Source organism: Passer montanus, unplaced genomic scaffold (genome assembly GCF_014805655.1).
Source record: "Passer montanus isolate IOZ18808 unplaced genomic scaffold, ASM1480565v1 scaffold58, whole genome shotgun sequence".
Lineage (NCBI taxonomy): Eukaryota > Metazoa > Chordata > Aves > Passeriformes > Passeridae > Passer > Passer montanus.
The window spans coordinates 3,563,063-3,578,243 of NW_024370816.1; the positions used below are offsets into that span (position 1 = coordinate 3,563,063).

General features: G+C 40.5%; 1 protein-coding gene across 1 annotated transcript in view; it reads right to left on the reverse strand.

Annotated features, from left to right (window-relative positions):
- Positions 1-15,181, reverse strand: part of CDC73 (cell division cycle 73) — a 102,253-nt gene that overhangs the window by 63,755 nt on the left and 23,317 nt on the right. Inside the window, exon 10 of the mRNA XM_039726263.1 lies at positions 7,208-7,272. Within this exon, the coding sequence (XP_039582197.1) occupies positions 7,208-7,272 (65 nt within the window). The remainder of the gene's footprint in view (positions 1-7,207; positions 7,273-15,181) is intronic.

Genomic DNA, 15,181 nt, shown 5'->3' on the forward strand with positions numbered 1-15,181 from the left:
GGTACGGCTATGACACTAAGATATAAGCAAATACTCCATGTAGAAAAAGCAGAAAACTTGTTTTCACAAATAATGAATTCTACATTACTCTACTACGAGCAAACAACTAAGTAGTGAAGTGTCCCAGGGCCTAGTGACAATGGTATCATCTCAAAAAGTGACCAGAGAAGGAAATCTTGACTTGGTTCTCACATGAGTTACATTAATTACTTAGATGATTGTTCAATTCTTTAACTGTAATTTTGATTTAATTACTGTATCATGAACTGCAAAGTGTGCTAGAAACCTTCAAAACTTTGTTAAAACTCTAATTCCAAGACAAGAGGATGGCTACCCATAGCCTGCAGGGAGAAGAAGGTACATTAAAGTGAATTATTTTTTGATCCCCCATCTGACACATGCTCATTTTTACTGAGTCTACAAGACCTTTACACCACCTTCAGTAGGTGTGAATAAATTACCACCCTACAAACAGCAGAACTGTTCTTTCTCCAGAACTGTCAAGTGAAGATGCAGCTGTTAGACATTCATGAGATCTTTGGAGATAATTTGTAGAGGGAAAGGTGTTGACCCAGTTGTTTAAAATAAGCTTGTGCAGTGCATGATGTGTGATTGCTCAGAACTCTTAGGACACAGTATAAAAATCTGTAGTTAAGGTTCAGTTGGTAGCACTGAGCAGCACCCTATTAAACTTCGATTAGACACAAACCCAAAGACCTGAGAAACACAAATTAATCTAAGCAGAACCCTACACAGGACTCAAGTAAAGGTGGACATCTAATCCAGAGAACACAAATGAAGTGTCCTAGGCAGTCTTATTTGGGGCTGTGTTTCCAAATGAGGGTGACTCCTGAAACATTTTTAAGGATCCCAGTCCAAGCGCACACGGCGCACATGGGAGATGAGTTTCTCAGGGGATACCCCTAGGGCTGGCAAATACACTCCTGTCATGCAGCTTTGGATCAAGACAGGTCCAGGAGGTCATCTCAGAGCTCATACCAAGCGTGCCTGAGGCTCTCCAGCCTTTTTAAGCAAAGCTTGCTGGATATCTAAAGCTCTCATTGAATGCATACTGAGAAATGCTCTGGGTTCCCCTGTCTGGCACTCCTCCATTCAAAGGTGCCAGCCAGACCTGGCCATGTCCTGAGTGCCACGAGCACAGAGCACAGCCACAGCTGAGCTGCACACACAGCAGTGCCCCAGGCACGCTCGCTCCGGGCACGGCAGCACAGCTCCAGCTCTTGCTCCCTCTTGTTCAGCAGCACGCTGGTGCCACACAGCAACACCCAACTTACTGATTATAAAACATCCCTGTCTTCACTTGAATTTGCAGTTCTTAGCCCCAACCTAAAGGAAAAGCTATTAGAGGGAACAAACCAGGCAGTTCTATTGTGCAGTGCAGTACAACAGTCAGGTATCTTGGCACAGATTTACAACCCCAAAGAAAACGAGTGCACTGTTGTTCAAGCTAACACATTTTCTTGAAAGCAGCATTTGTACGTGATTTTTCTTGGTCTGTATCAGCTTCACTATTTACACTAAAACTCTTTAAGGGAAAGCAATTTGATATTTGAAACACAACTGAGGCAATGAAATGCCATCCACTGAAACTCTTGTGTGGGCCTTAAATATAAAATACAGGAATAGTTCTTGGTGGCATTTTATCCACTCTCATTAGAGTAATACAGACACACAAAGCTTTCTTGTCTGCTACCCCAGAGCACTGTTAGGTTGTTGGCAGACTTCTGGAGAAACATCCATTTCTCCAGCTAAAGGATTTTATGAGTTCAGTGTTAGGTTATTGGCAGACTGTTCTGGAGAAACATCCATTTCTCCAGCTAAAGGATTTTATGAGTTCATGGTCATGTCCCAGCCCTTAACCCTAATGGACCAAGGACCTCATGGGTCTGGATTAGTTACAAAGCAGTATTCCTATGGTGAAAAATTATTTACAAACCCAATAAAAACAAGTGTCTACTTCAAGTTCACCTAGGAAAAACATCTGCCCTCCATGCAAATCTATGTAACTTGATGATTTTATGTTATTACAGTTTTCCTCACCTCCTCTTGCTGGTTAAAAACTGAATAGGATGCACAGAGAATTCACAGAATGCTGCAGAGGGGAGTGGGGGTGTAGGCAGGCTGCTGTTGCACTCACATTGGGAATAATGACCACCTTATGCACAGGCTGCACAGAAATGATGCAGCACTTGAGAGCTCATTTCAAATATTTCAAAGAGTCCATTGTTTTGCTGACTCCTCCCTCAATCCCACTGTCTCCCAACATTTTAATGAGATTAGGACATGACACAGAAAACTGCTGATGTGGATAAGCTGGTATCTCTCTTCCATCAATATTAAAGATGTATTAAGTTTTTATTTCTTTTTCAAAATATTATTTATCTGAACACTGAAAGACAACGTCCAACTCCCGTATGCTTCTAAACAGCCATTCTGAATTTTGGCATTGAATCACAAATTACTCATGATCAATTATAAGATCCTGTGGATTTAGCTCCTCACACAGAAGCATATCAGTTTTCTTAAGTCTTTTATATAAAACAGATGCATACACCATGTTCATGGTTTCTGCCCCAACCACTTCCTCTCCAGTGGCTCAGCCTGTAAAGTGCCATAATTTAGTAATTCCATTTGTTTATACTACACACTATTCCTCTGAAGAGACACCAGAGGTGGTTAAACAACCCCTCAGTTAAAAAAAAAAAAAACAAAACTACAGAGGTTATACCAAACTCAAGAGGTTCTGAGGGCAATAACAGTAAAATGCTTTGATTAAATAATTCCCCAAATCTGATACTGACTGAAAAATGCTGGTGCTGAACCACTCTCCAATTCTCCTGAAATTAGACCTGTTTGTACTGTGGTTTACATAGGGACTCCTTTTTAATTACTTGGTTTCTGCTAGGATTATGAAATGTATTTGTTGTAACTGAAATGTAGTGCATTTACTTTAATTATTGATATTCTCATATGTTTACTCAGAGCACTTTCACCCAGAGATTGCTGTAAAGCTTGGCAGTGTACAATGGTAAGAGGGATGTTACTTTTGTCAGTTTGGAGGAAAATTCACTCAACTCAGAAGCACTGAAAATTTACATAGAATTTCTTACTTACAAAGTTTGAATACACCACAGAAATTTGCATTTGAGTTCGTTTTAAGTGAAGTGCCTCCAGTGAAGTCCTCACTAACCATACTGATCATCCAGGTGTAGCTCCAGACTCTCTGGGAAGGCCATCAGCTCAGTCCTACAGGAGCTCCTGCACCTGCCTGTTCACTGAACAGGAAGAGGAAGAAATGCCAACAGTAGCTCTGGCAAATGTGCAGATGCTCAATGACACATTCCATTGCTAGCAGCAAAAACCAAAGACAAAGGAAGCTCCCAAGCTTCAGCAGCCCTGGATGCTAAAAGAAACCCCAAGTTAAAACCAGATTTTTCCAGCAAAAAAATAATTTCTACAAGGGCCCATTGTAGTGCTATGCAGTTCTTGTTCACTTGAACACAAGTTTCCAGCTCCCTGAATCACAGCTCCTGACCAGCCAGGGCACTCAAACCCAGAGGAAATGACCCTACAGAACTCCACAGCCTTTCATGTTATTTCTTCCTTTCATATTAAAGCCATGAGAACTCAAGGATAAAAGCACGAAGATGAGTAAAACCAGCATCACCATGACTATTACTGTAATGGATAAACAAATATTATTTGCAAGTGCACACAGTCAATACAAAGCATGCCCTCAGCCTGGAAGAGTTCAGCTTTATCAGGTGCTCACAGAACAAGGAACTTCTTCCTATCCTGCCCTAGGTGCAGCTAACTGGTCTGTTCTGATCTTTACATCTTGAGCTACATTAGGAGTTAAATGCTTCTCATATCCTAGTTAGAGAAATTAATATCCCAAAATTCCATTTCATTGTATGTAAAAGCTGAGACCCACCTTCTAGGCTTCCAGCAGATGACAGTGGCCTCCAAGTTAACATCACCCTTTGGAACAGCAGGAGGCTAAAGCCTCAAAGATGTCAAATTTACACAAGGAACAAACAATGTTCAGAATATCAGCTTAAGCATCACCTCACACCCTGTGTGGTACAGAAATACAAACATGCTTCTCTTCCAAAGACTGATCCACCTCAAACACCAAACTTTCCTGGATAAAAACCAAAGTTGTTCTGCTACACAGGGGATTCTGCTTGGAAGGGAAGCCTGCAGGGAGACCTGCAGGTTTTGAAAAGTCATGCTGACCAGTTTGCTACCTGAGCTGCTGGGGAACCAGCAGCAAGAGCTACCACCATCAGCTGACTTACTAATTCTCCAAAATATCACCAATCCAGGCAAACAGAAGGTGCCACAGGTATTAAAATAAGGAAAAAATATTTTTTAAAATCTTTGAGGAAAATGACTTGCTATAAACAATTCCAGGTCCAGAATAATGAGATCATACCTTCACAATAAAAATTCAATAAATAAGTCAGTTCTTCCTAAGAGGTAGTGTGCCAATCAAGCAAAAACCCTGTTACAGGGAAGAACTGCCAGCAGCACAAGTTATTTTAGCTGACATTACTTCAGAAAAAGCCCACCATTCACCATCTGCTCTGGCACAAATTCTGAAAGCTAACAAAGTTTCCAACATCACTGATGAAAAGAAAGCAGTCAAGATGAAGAAGTTTTTGTTTTGCTGTTAAAAAGAACAAGCATCTAGGACAGCTCACATTTCAGCAAGAACAAACACAAAACATAAGTTTTGCACATTTCATTAAAATCATTACAGAGAATTACAGCAAGGCAGACTGGAAGTGTAGGGAATATATTACAAACCAAAAAATTCTTCTACAAAATTTGTATGAGAAACAGGTGGGCAACTCCAAACACTGGATCACTTTACATGGAGGTAAGAACTGTAAGTTTTAAGGGAATCTGACTACAGCCCAGAAATACATTAATGGAAGCAAACACCACAGGAAAAATGGAGCCATCATATCAAGGAGAACAATGGCAAAAAAAGAAGCTTTCAATATGAGCATCCAGCTGGAAATCAGAGGTTTGAAGTTTGAAGAGAGCCTCTAACCAAGAGCTACCAGGAACTCTTAATTCCTTTGCAATGTTTGATGAGTTCCTACAGGAATTATACCAATGCTATGAGGACAGCAGTGAGATCATGCAGGTGAATGAACTCCAGTGCTATCCTCCATATTCCTATGATTTAGCCAATGAATATATTGTACTTTCCCATTAAACACCTAGGGGAAGTAATTACTTTCCCATTCCCTCCCTAATTTTGTCTAGCCTTAAAAAAATATAAACTAACCACAAAAATACCTTGAGTAAAAGCAAAATATGAAGCTTGGCAAGTGGCAGGAGATTAGTTAATCTCCACAAATATATGATCTGACATTAAGGGTTAGAACTGAGTGGTCCATCACTATGACAAAGTTTAGACAAAACAGATGAACATATTTAACAGATTTATTTCTCTCCCATCTGAAACACAAAGCCAGGATGTCACTGCAATTTATGAATGAGCTAAATATTGAGGGTACCTTTTTAATAGTCTGGAAAATAAGGCTCCAAAAATCCCTCACCAGTTATCTCTTAGACAAAAGCTGAGTAACAGATGGAGTTTTAATATTTCTTATGACACCAGATGATGCTTTATGTGCAGTCGTGCACTCTTAAACAGTTATTTTAAAAAATTCTGGTTTACGTTAAAAAAGGTTTACTTGTAATTTAATATGTTATATTTTCTTCCTAAATGGAAGAAACCAACAAGGACAGTTTAATAACCTCAAAACCGTAGGCAGTATGCTCAATACATGAGGTAGGATTCCTAGAACAAGAAAACTTACTTATTTTTATAATCTTTAAAACAACATATAATTTTTAGGTTTACTGTGCATCCCTTCACTTTTACAGACTTTACACTTATAAGCTTAAAACATTTCAATATTTCTGTTATACTATAATCATGCTTTTTCTCTTTCCTCTTACTTTTTCCTCCCCAAAAGAGCAATTTAAACAGAACCTATTTATTAACTCATTTCAAATCCCTACCCCTTGAAGCAGGTATGACATCCCATAGAAACCTGGGTTTGGTATAACAACACTTTGGTTCCTCATAAAGCAGCCCAAAACTCATGCAAAGTTTGAGAACAAATCTTCAGACATAACAGATTCTCTTTTTTCTTCCTCCAACCAATTTCTGAATTCATCTAGAAATTGCACCCTTTACTGCTAAGTACATTCTTTCCTTAAATATTCCCTTCCATTTTCTTTTACAGTATCCTTAGTCACGAGGAGTTGGGAATGAAAGACTTGGGAAAGGACTTTTGTCAAACAAAAAACCTTTGAATGTTTTTCAGAAATTTCTACTCAAGATCCTATTTTATGTTCAAATGAGAAGTGTAAACTAGAAGTAGTGCATGGGTTTAGGAGAGTGTTTAGTGCTGTCAATTCATCACATGTACATAGGTATGCAGCTAGCAAAAACCTTAAGGAAGGCACTACAGCAGTTTACTAGCATCTGTCATAATTACCATCAGATCAAAATAGCATTTATTTGAGAGCCTTCAACCCACTTGCACAAAAGCAGACAAACATTGGCCAAGGAAGAAGAGAATCTGTTGGAGGGTCTCTCTCATCTGTGAATGCTTCAGTTCCCACTGACAGCACTGTACAGCCAGACAACAGAAGTCCATCTCACCAGGCCAGAAAGCTTTAACACTAATGCTGAGGTCTAACTCTTCCACCACCAAAAAACCTTATTTTATCAAACGCAGAGTAGGAAACAAAGCACTAGTCCAAAATCCAGGTTTATTACTCCAGGTTTTCTGAGTATAGTTCTATCACTTTTGATTAAGATCACTTATGTAATTTCCAGACACACCTAAGGTCAGCAAAAACCTGGGTATGTTAAGTAAAACAGAAAAAGGCTGCACCTCAAGAAGCCTTCCCAGTACACCACACCTTTTTACTGCAGACAAACAAATCCCTGGGGCACAGATCTTTAGAACATGCAGATCAAACAAAACACATTATTGCTTTTCATAGACAGGAACTGTCACCAATTGTTACTCAGCCTAAGTGACCTCCCAGAGCCTAGGCCAGGAGGACAAGCTCTGTCTCCAAACATACATTGTATATACATTTACAATCATGTTTATAACACACATTTAAGCCAAGACGTCCCACTCACCGTCACAGACTTCAGAGTCATCCCGTGGTAGGTGCCCATGGTGTCAATCTTGAAGCCTTCCGTTTCTGCAGAGAGAAAGAAGCTTCTGTAAATCCTTGTGAGCACAGCAGGTCTTGTCTGAACGGACAACACCGAATCTCTCTGGAGTCCTTTTGTCAAAGGACACATCTTGCTGGGGTGGTGGTCTGGGTTCTGTTCCCAGTACAAAACCTGGGCAGTCACTAAGGAATCTGCTTTGTTTAGACCTTTCTCTAACCATTTAACATGTCTTATATTTGAATTAGTACAGAAAGTTACTGTGCCATTATTTGCTAATTATCAAAACTGTTTTATTTGCTACCTGAGTAGCTTCTAACTAGTACTTTTCCTCCTGCATGGAATAATCAGAAGCACTTCAGAACAAGGCTATAAACCTTAATCTTTGTGAGAATATGTTACAACTTGCATGTGGTCTCAGACATTGTCCACACTGCAAGACTGAGAAGCCCCATTCATATTGCCAGAATACATTACAATGCAACGTATTCAACCTGTATTAACGGAAAAATATACCTAAGAAACCAATCTACATGCCAACTAGAAAAGTGTGGTCATTTTAGCTTGATAAATTCACTTCTGGAGTGCCAAAGAGTAACACTGTCATATGATACAGAGGACAGAGTCTGCATAAATACACATACCAGACTAAAGGTTATAAAAAGGGGTGTTCTTAGGGTGGCTTTTTAAAATTAGTTTTAATTAGATTGAATTTAGGCTAAGTGCCAGAAGCCTGCAACTGCCCAATGACTAAACCTGCTGTCAGCAGTCTGTTTGCTTTTGAAGACTCCTTCCCTGTCCCCTTGGTCTCTACTTTAAGATCAAAGTAAGCTCCTGAATAGTGCCACCAGGACTGGCAAGAAAATCCTTTTCCTTTTGTGAATTCCCTAGCCTCATGCACCTACCATCAACTGATGCTATCATACAACCATCCAAACAATTTCTACCTAAAATGGCATGTAATCACCACTCAAACCATAACAAGCATTTGTCTACATCTAAGCAATTCTGGGCTATTACAACTAGACTTGGGTAAAGGTAACTGATCCTGTGCAGAAACAGCTACTTGGAACTGGTATGCTTTTGTCATTTCTTACACCCTCTTCATTTTGTGCACCAGCCCAAAATCATGGTAGACAAAGAAATAAGGCAGAACCAAAGCATGGCTCCTACCCGTTTCTAAAAAAAGTCCAAGATGAATATTGAATTTTCAAAACCATTAGAGCTTCTTGCTCTTATCATGAGTAAATTAACTTAAACTGAAACCCAGACAACCCTGAAAGCAATTCACATGATCTCAGAAACATCTGTGGTTGCTCATCCTTTCTTCCTTAGATGAGGAAGATCATCAGGCACTCAAATGAAACGAGGCCAAAAAGTTTCCCAGATTTAAGAACTCTCCAGTGCCTATAAAAAGATACTTCAGTTTGGGCTTTCACCTTTTCCCCCTCACTCCCTCAATTATGCCACCAGACCTGCCACCTACTACCAAGTCAAGGTGCCCCATGGCACTGACCACGTTTTGTTTTACAGTCACCCCAGTTCCAGCTCTTCTTCAGCTTCACTTCTCAAGGCCACCCCTCCCCTTCTGCCAGATTAACATTTCTGAACTACAGACATAACTCTGAGAAAGTAAAATGCAGGTGCAGACACACATGAATCCTGTCCATCCTACAAAAAAAAAAAAAAAAAAAAAAAAAAAAAAAAAAAAAAAAAAAAAAAAAAAAAAACTAAGCCCCCCCCCAAAAAAAAAAGCCAAAGAAAGCAGTCTAGCCTCCCTATAAAAACTGATACTGCCTCCCTATATAAACTGGTAGGCATTCCCACCTTTCCCCTCAACCCCAAGCTGTAACTATGCCTTGAGTCTTAGCTCAGAGGTCACACCACTGATATTGAGCTGAGGATGGTCAAGATGTGACTGCACAAACACTTCATGGAGAACAGGCTGCTCTGTGACTATATAGGTCACTGCAGGGCAGGGAGCATGTTAATATTTCAGGTGGTGCCTGGAGCCTTGTAGAACAGTCAGTAGAACTCCCTAAATTGAAAGGATGCTTTTGTTGACTTGGAGTGATGTAAATTCAGATGTGTCTAATCTAGGCTGACATTTGTTTGTGAATTGCAGAACATCACCACCAGAAGAACCTTTATCCTTTCCAGACTGACCTACTAGGGGTTCCTCATGCCTGTGACACAGAGCATTTCCAATTATTTTGGTTAGATATTCTTTCCAAAGAATACAGACACCCCATAGCAAGACCAGCACAGCACCATCCTCTGTTGTGCCTGGCCTGCTGTGGCTTCTTTTCTCTCTGCACAAATCCTGACTTTGTAATTAGTTCTCCATGTTTGTTCCCTGTCTCCATCAGCATTGCAAAGGGAATAAAGGCCCACAGAGCCAGCAGCACAGTCAGAAACTAAATCAAAGGGGAGAGAGGCACCTGGCAGGGAACAAATCTCTGCTCAACTGCCACTGGTTTCATCTTTTACAAAAGTCTTCTCAAGTCTCTCACAAAATCTGTCCTGGTTCATTTAATGAGCCACGGGAGCCACAAACCTCAGCTCTGGCACTCATCAGCTTCCTGCTCCCAGCCCTGTCCTGACCCTTCTTTCTAGCAGAAGTAACTAACTTGGATGAAGAGCCACTTGTTGCCTCCAGCAAACCCCAGTTTCCTGCCTGATGAACGTTCCCCAGCAGCCACACAGGGCCCCCAGTACTATTCAGAAGCTACTCAGGTAGCAAATAAAGCAGTTCTGATAATGAGCAAGTAATGGCATGGTAGCTTTGTGCACTAACTGAAATATAAGAATGTGAAATGGTCAGTGTAGGCACCCACACACATTGCTGCAAACAGTCAGTGCAGCCCCTACAGGAGCTACTGCAGGGCCCATGCTCTGCTGTCTGCAGTAGGGTGGGACCAGTAGAAGAAACCACCTCCCAAACTGGCCAGCAGCTCTCCAGCTTCCTGCCTCAAACTCTCCAGCGACTGGTGAAGTAGATTTCAGCATCTCCAGCTCCCAGAGGGGGACAGAACCCCCCTGAAGCAGGAACAGCAGTGACACATTTGTCAGAACACAGCTTTATTGATTCGATCCTCTCACACACCATGTGCTATTGTACCTGTCAGCCAGTCACTGCTCTTACAGAAATAAACACTGCTAGAAGCACGAGCCCTGCCCCTTGCACGTCTGTGCCATTTTTTTAGCTCTCAGTAGTTTGTGCATTTGGGCACATCCAGCAGTACCCTCAGCTCCCCTCACTGCGCACAGTCTGGGCAAAGCAGGAAACAAATGTTTCCAGCTCAGGGACTCCACAACTCCAGCTTCAGTCCCACTTCAAAAACTGCTGAGGGTGCCAGGCAGGTTAATGCTGCAAAGCTATTCAAGGAGCAGGCTATTCTCCAAGGCCAGGTCTGACCCTGACACAAAAGCAGACGTGGGTACAAGAGGAACTCCTGGCCAGTGCAGAGGAGCAGAAGAGCAGGAGCCCGGCCGTGCCCCCAGCACTGGCAGCACTAACGCTGTGCCACACCCTGCAGGGACACAAAAGCTTCTCCTCCCTCCCCAAGCAGCTCCAACCTGTGCTGCTGAGTCATGCACATACTTGGCCAAGGATTAGTTTATAACTCCAGCTTCAAAATCCCAGCTTCACTGGAGGTAACAGAAGCAGTTAAAATGATAAACCATCGACTAAGTAAAGGGTTTTTAAGAAAAAAGAGCTTCATAAATAAAGGTACCATGATGGTATGACTTTAGACCTTTGTTTTTAAGCTTGGAATTAGATGCAGAACAACTATTAAAAACCTTATTGAGGGTCATGTATACACTGAGAATTTTCAATGTAATTGTTACAAAGTTATGACACACATTTCCTTTAGGCATACAGCAGTCCATATTAAATGCTTCAATCACAGGTCTAACACTAAGGACTAAAGAATGCAAGCAAAGCCCAACAATAATTTTGTCATGAAAAACTGTACTGCAACCTTTTGTTTGCCAAATAGAATCAACTGTAGAAATATATGCATTCTTAGAAACACCAGCATCAACAGATGCCTTAAATCTACATCTTGAGAAACTAAACATAATAACTAGAACTGAATAAACAACTCTAATGGTTCAGAAACACAACCTATCACCACGTGTTTTTTTTTTCTTCTTCAGTCATTGCACGTATTATGGTCACAGTTTGTCAGTTCCATGACCCAAAGACTGGTAAAAGAACCATAAACATTTCCAGTGTAGGTCATCACAAGTTACCTTTCTAGCATCCCCATGCATCAATCTTTTCTTATTTAAAATAATTAGACCTAGAAATGGAAATATGAACTGAATAAACAACTCTCACAACCTATCACCACGGGTTTTTTTTCCTTCTTCAGTCATTGCATGTATTATGGTCACAGTTTGTCAGTTCCATGACCCAAAGACTGGTAAAAGAACCATAAACATTTCCAGTGTAGGTCATCACAAGTTACCTTTCTAGCATCCCCATGCATCAATCTTTTCTTATTTAAAATAATTAGACCTAGAAATGGAAATAGGCACCCTAACAGCTTTTTGGACTGATGATATTCTCCATCAGCATTTGGGTGCATGTTCCATTTCCTTGCATGTAAGCATTAATGCTCAGGGTGCCTTGCATATGCTTCAAGCCACTGCTCCACATCCATCTAGGTCACCCTGCACTTTGATTTGCACATTCTGCAGCTCCAGTCATCCAATCCAGCTGCAAACTTGAGCTCTGATACATTACCAAAAGAATAAAAGCTTGAAAAAGACTCAAATTAACCTGAATTTCTGGAAGGAAGTCAAGGAAATAACAACAGAACAAAGCAGCATGTCTCAGACAGTGCAGAGCTGAAGTTAAAGCCTTGGTTTGAATTGTGGATGAATAAGACTGAATAACCACTTCTTTTTTCAGCTGTATACTCTTCAAGCCCCAGATAGCAACACTCTGCATACTGCCTGGAAATGATTCACTACCCCACTTCACAGCCCCAGTAATTTAATCCCTGACACCAAACGTCACTCTGCATGAGACTTTACTGAGCACTCCTTTACAGTACTGCATCCTAACAAGTTTCACACCTAAATCTCCAAGTTACAGTAATTACTTTACAAATTCTCTGTACAGTTCATATCTAACAGCTCTGTAATAATCTTACCAGTAATTAACACCAACATCTTAAGTTTCTCACAGCAATTTATGTGTATTGTAAAAGCAATTTATGTGTATTTTCCAGCACAGAAGTGAATGTGCAGTGCTGGGAGTTTTTGAACTAGTTAGTCACACCAAGCCAGAAAATTCAGATTGACCACATTCTTTTTCCACATGTGCATCTCTTGCACATACCCTGTTAATGAAAAAAAAATCCTATAAATCTTAAAGTGAATGCAATAAATCAAACTTTAACCAAACTAAGTCTGACCAGTAAAACTTCAGAACCTTTTATCTCCTGCTACCAATTCTACTCTCCCTGTGTAAAAGGATATCACACAATTTAAAACAAAATAACTTATAATGAGAAATGCCTTATAAAGAAACTTTCTTAACAAGGTATAGAAGAGAGAAACAAAATGTTGTGGTCCAGAGTCACCACAAATGTAATAATTTCACAGTCCCCTGTTCCCTGGGCTTAGAATTTAGGACTGACAAACTTCTGGAAAACAGCAGCTGTGTCTGAAAATCCAGTAAAAATATAAGATGACAATACCAGGGAGTCAACAGTAAACTTTCCTGAAAGAAACACTTGAACACAGTCAGGAATATTCACCATTATGGTGAATTCACACAGCAAGACTCTGATTTACCCTAAACAGGACTGAATACTGCTGGAGGTTTTGGGGTTTTTCTGTTTTGTTTTGGGGGGAGTAGTAACAATTGGCTGCTACTATGTTGAAACTTTGAGAACAACAGGAACACTCCTGAAATAAGCCTTAAAGAGCTGACCTTGGAGCAGCACAGGGAAATTTGACTTTGCCATCCATACTGAGAGATGTGGGTCACAAAAACGTTACATCTGCAAGACTGCCATCCCAGCACTACTGCACACTTGGAAATTACAGAATGAGCATGTGAAAAAAATCTTCTGAGGTAAAGCCACCCAAGAAAATGAGGGGAAAGACAGTATAGCATCCAAAACATATATACCAATAATGTGTATCTAAATATCAAACATTAAGGCACACAGGAGAGAACACAAAATAAGCTCCTAAAGCATCAAATGGCATTTGAGCACAGGATTTTTAAATCCTGAACAAGATTTTAAAATTATGTTGCTCAAGAAGGTATGACAAATTGCAGTTTGGAAAAATTTCTCCAGTTGTAAAGATGCATATTAATAAAGTGTAAAAAAAACACTCAATAAGTAATAGAAAGGAAAGGAATAGGACTACCAAGGTAAAAGCAGAGGAAGCTTAGCACAGGATGGAGCTCTGTGCTGTTGAAGAGAAGATACCATCACTAACTGCCAGCATGGAAGAAAACCCAAAGCTACAGGACCCAAGGGAAGCGACTGCAAGCAGTTCACCTCCTCACCTCAAAAACACCTGAGCAGCTGGGCAGGATGGGTGCACTGCCAAGCAAAGTGTTCTTCCACTTTCCACGTGGAAATATCCAGGATGTGCAATTCCTACTGCCAACAACATTCTAATGCATCACAGAGCTTGAAGGATGACAAAGGAAAGGTTTCTCTGTCCAGCCAGACCCAAGCTGCAGGATCAAGGCAGCCCTGGAGAAAAGGTGACCAAGCCCTGCCCCTGGGCTGAGCAGGGCCACTGAATGCACCTGGAACTCACTGTTTGCTCTTCAAGAACAGCACCATCACACCCCCTCACACTGCCTGTGAAACCACTCTAGCAGCAAAGCATGGCCCATCTGGCATGAAAATTTTAACTTAGTCTACCAGAGAGGCATCCTGATACATTGCATCAGAAATAATGATCCACCACAAGAAGCAGAGAAATTTGGCTGCAACTCAACAGTTTACTTAATGCATGTTAAAATTCCTAAATTTACTCTCTTAGCTCTACAAGCTTTGAATTTCTTATGCTAAGGACAAGACAGCTAATGGAAAAACTCTATTAAAGCCCACAAATATTCAAAGGAAAACAGTTCACCTCTTTGCTGCCTAAACTTTAAATACTGTAGTAACATACAAAACTGAATACAGGCAATATGCCGCAATCCTGCTGCAACTAGAAGAGGACTACTGTGAACCCTTCCTAGGATTTCAGTCCCTCTGAGGAAAGAGCAAACAGGTGAGACACAAAGAAAAAAGCCAGGAGACATTGCCCTTTGGCTTTCTTTCAATGTTTAGCCAAGCCCACCACTGTGCCATTGTTATAAGCACCACACCATCCTGCCTTCCACAGTTTGCAGCCAACACAGGCAGAGAGGGCAAGGTGTGGAAACCCTTCAGAAATCTGTAGGATTCAGCTTAATCATAGGTGTTATCCACCATCACTAAAGAAATGTGGATACAATGGCATAAAGACTGCAAGTTATTATCCTTTGAACTTAATTATTTTTCTTTTCCTTCAGAATTCTTTTCCCAAAGTCCCAATACTGCAACGTTTCCATAAACAAGTTCTTACTCTACTTACTGTAAAAAACTAGAGTTTAATGAAAAAGAAACCCCTTATTTTATTTTTATTGATGACTTTTCTGCTTGTACTCACACTTCTACACTGAATATTTGGGAGCCACTGCTTCATTTTGAGGGCAACTAAATTAGAAATCCTATAAGGAACTTGTGACAGAGCTGCAAGTGATATGCATCATTCAGTTTTAAGAAAATAACATTATCTGTGCATTAATGCCTAATTATGACAGGAAAACCACTTGTACTCAGAGTTCCAGTTAGACTACAATTTAAAAGTTACTTGTTTTACAATAGAATACTCTAGAAGTAAATCAGATCTTTGCTATTTTCT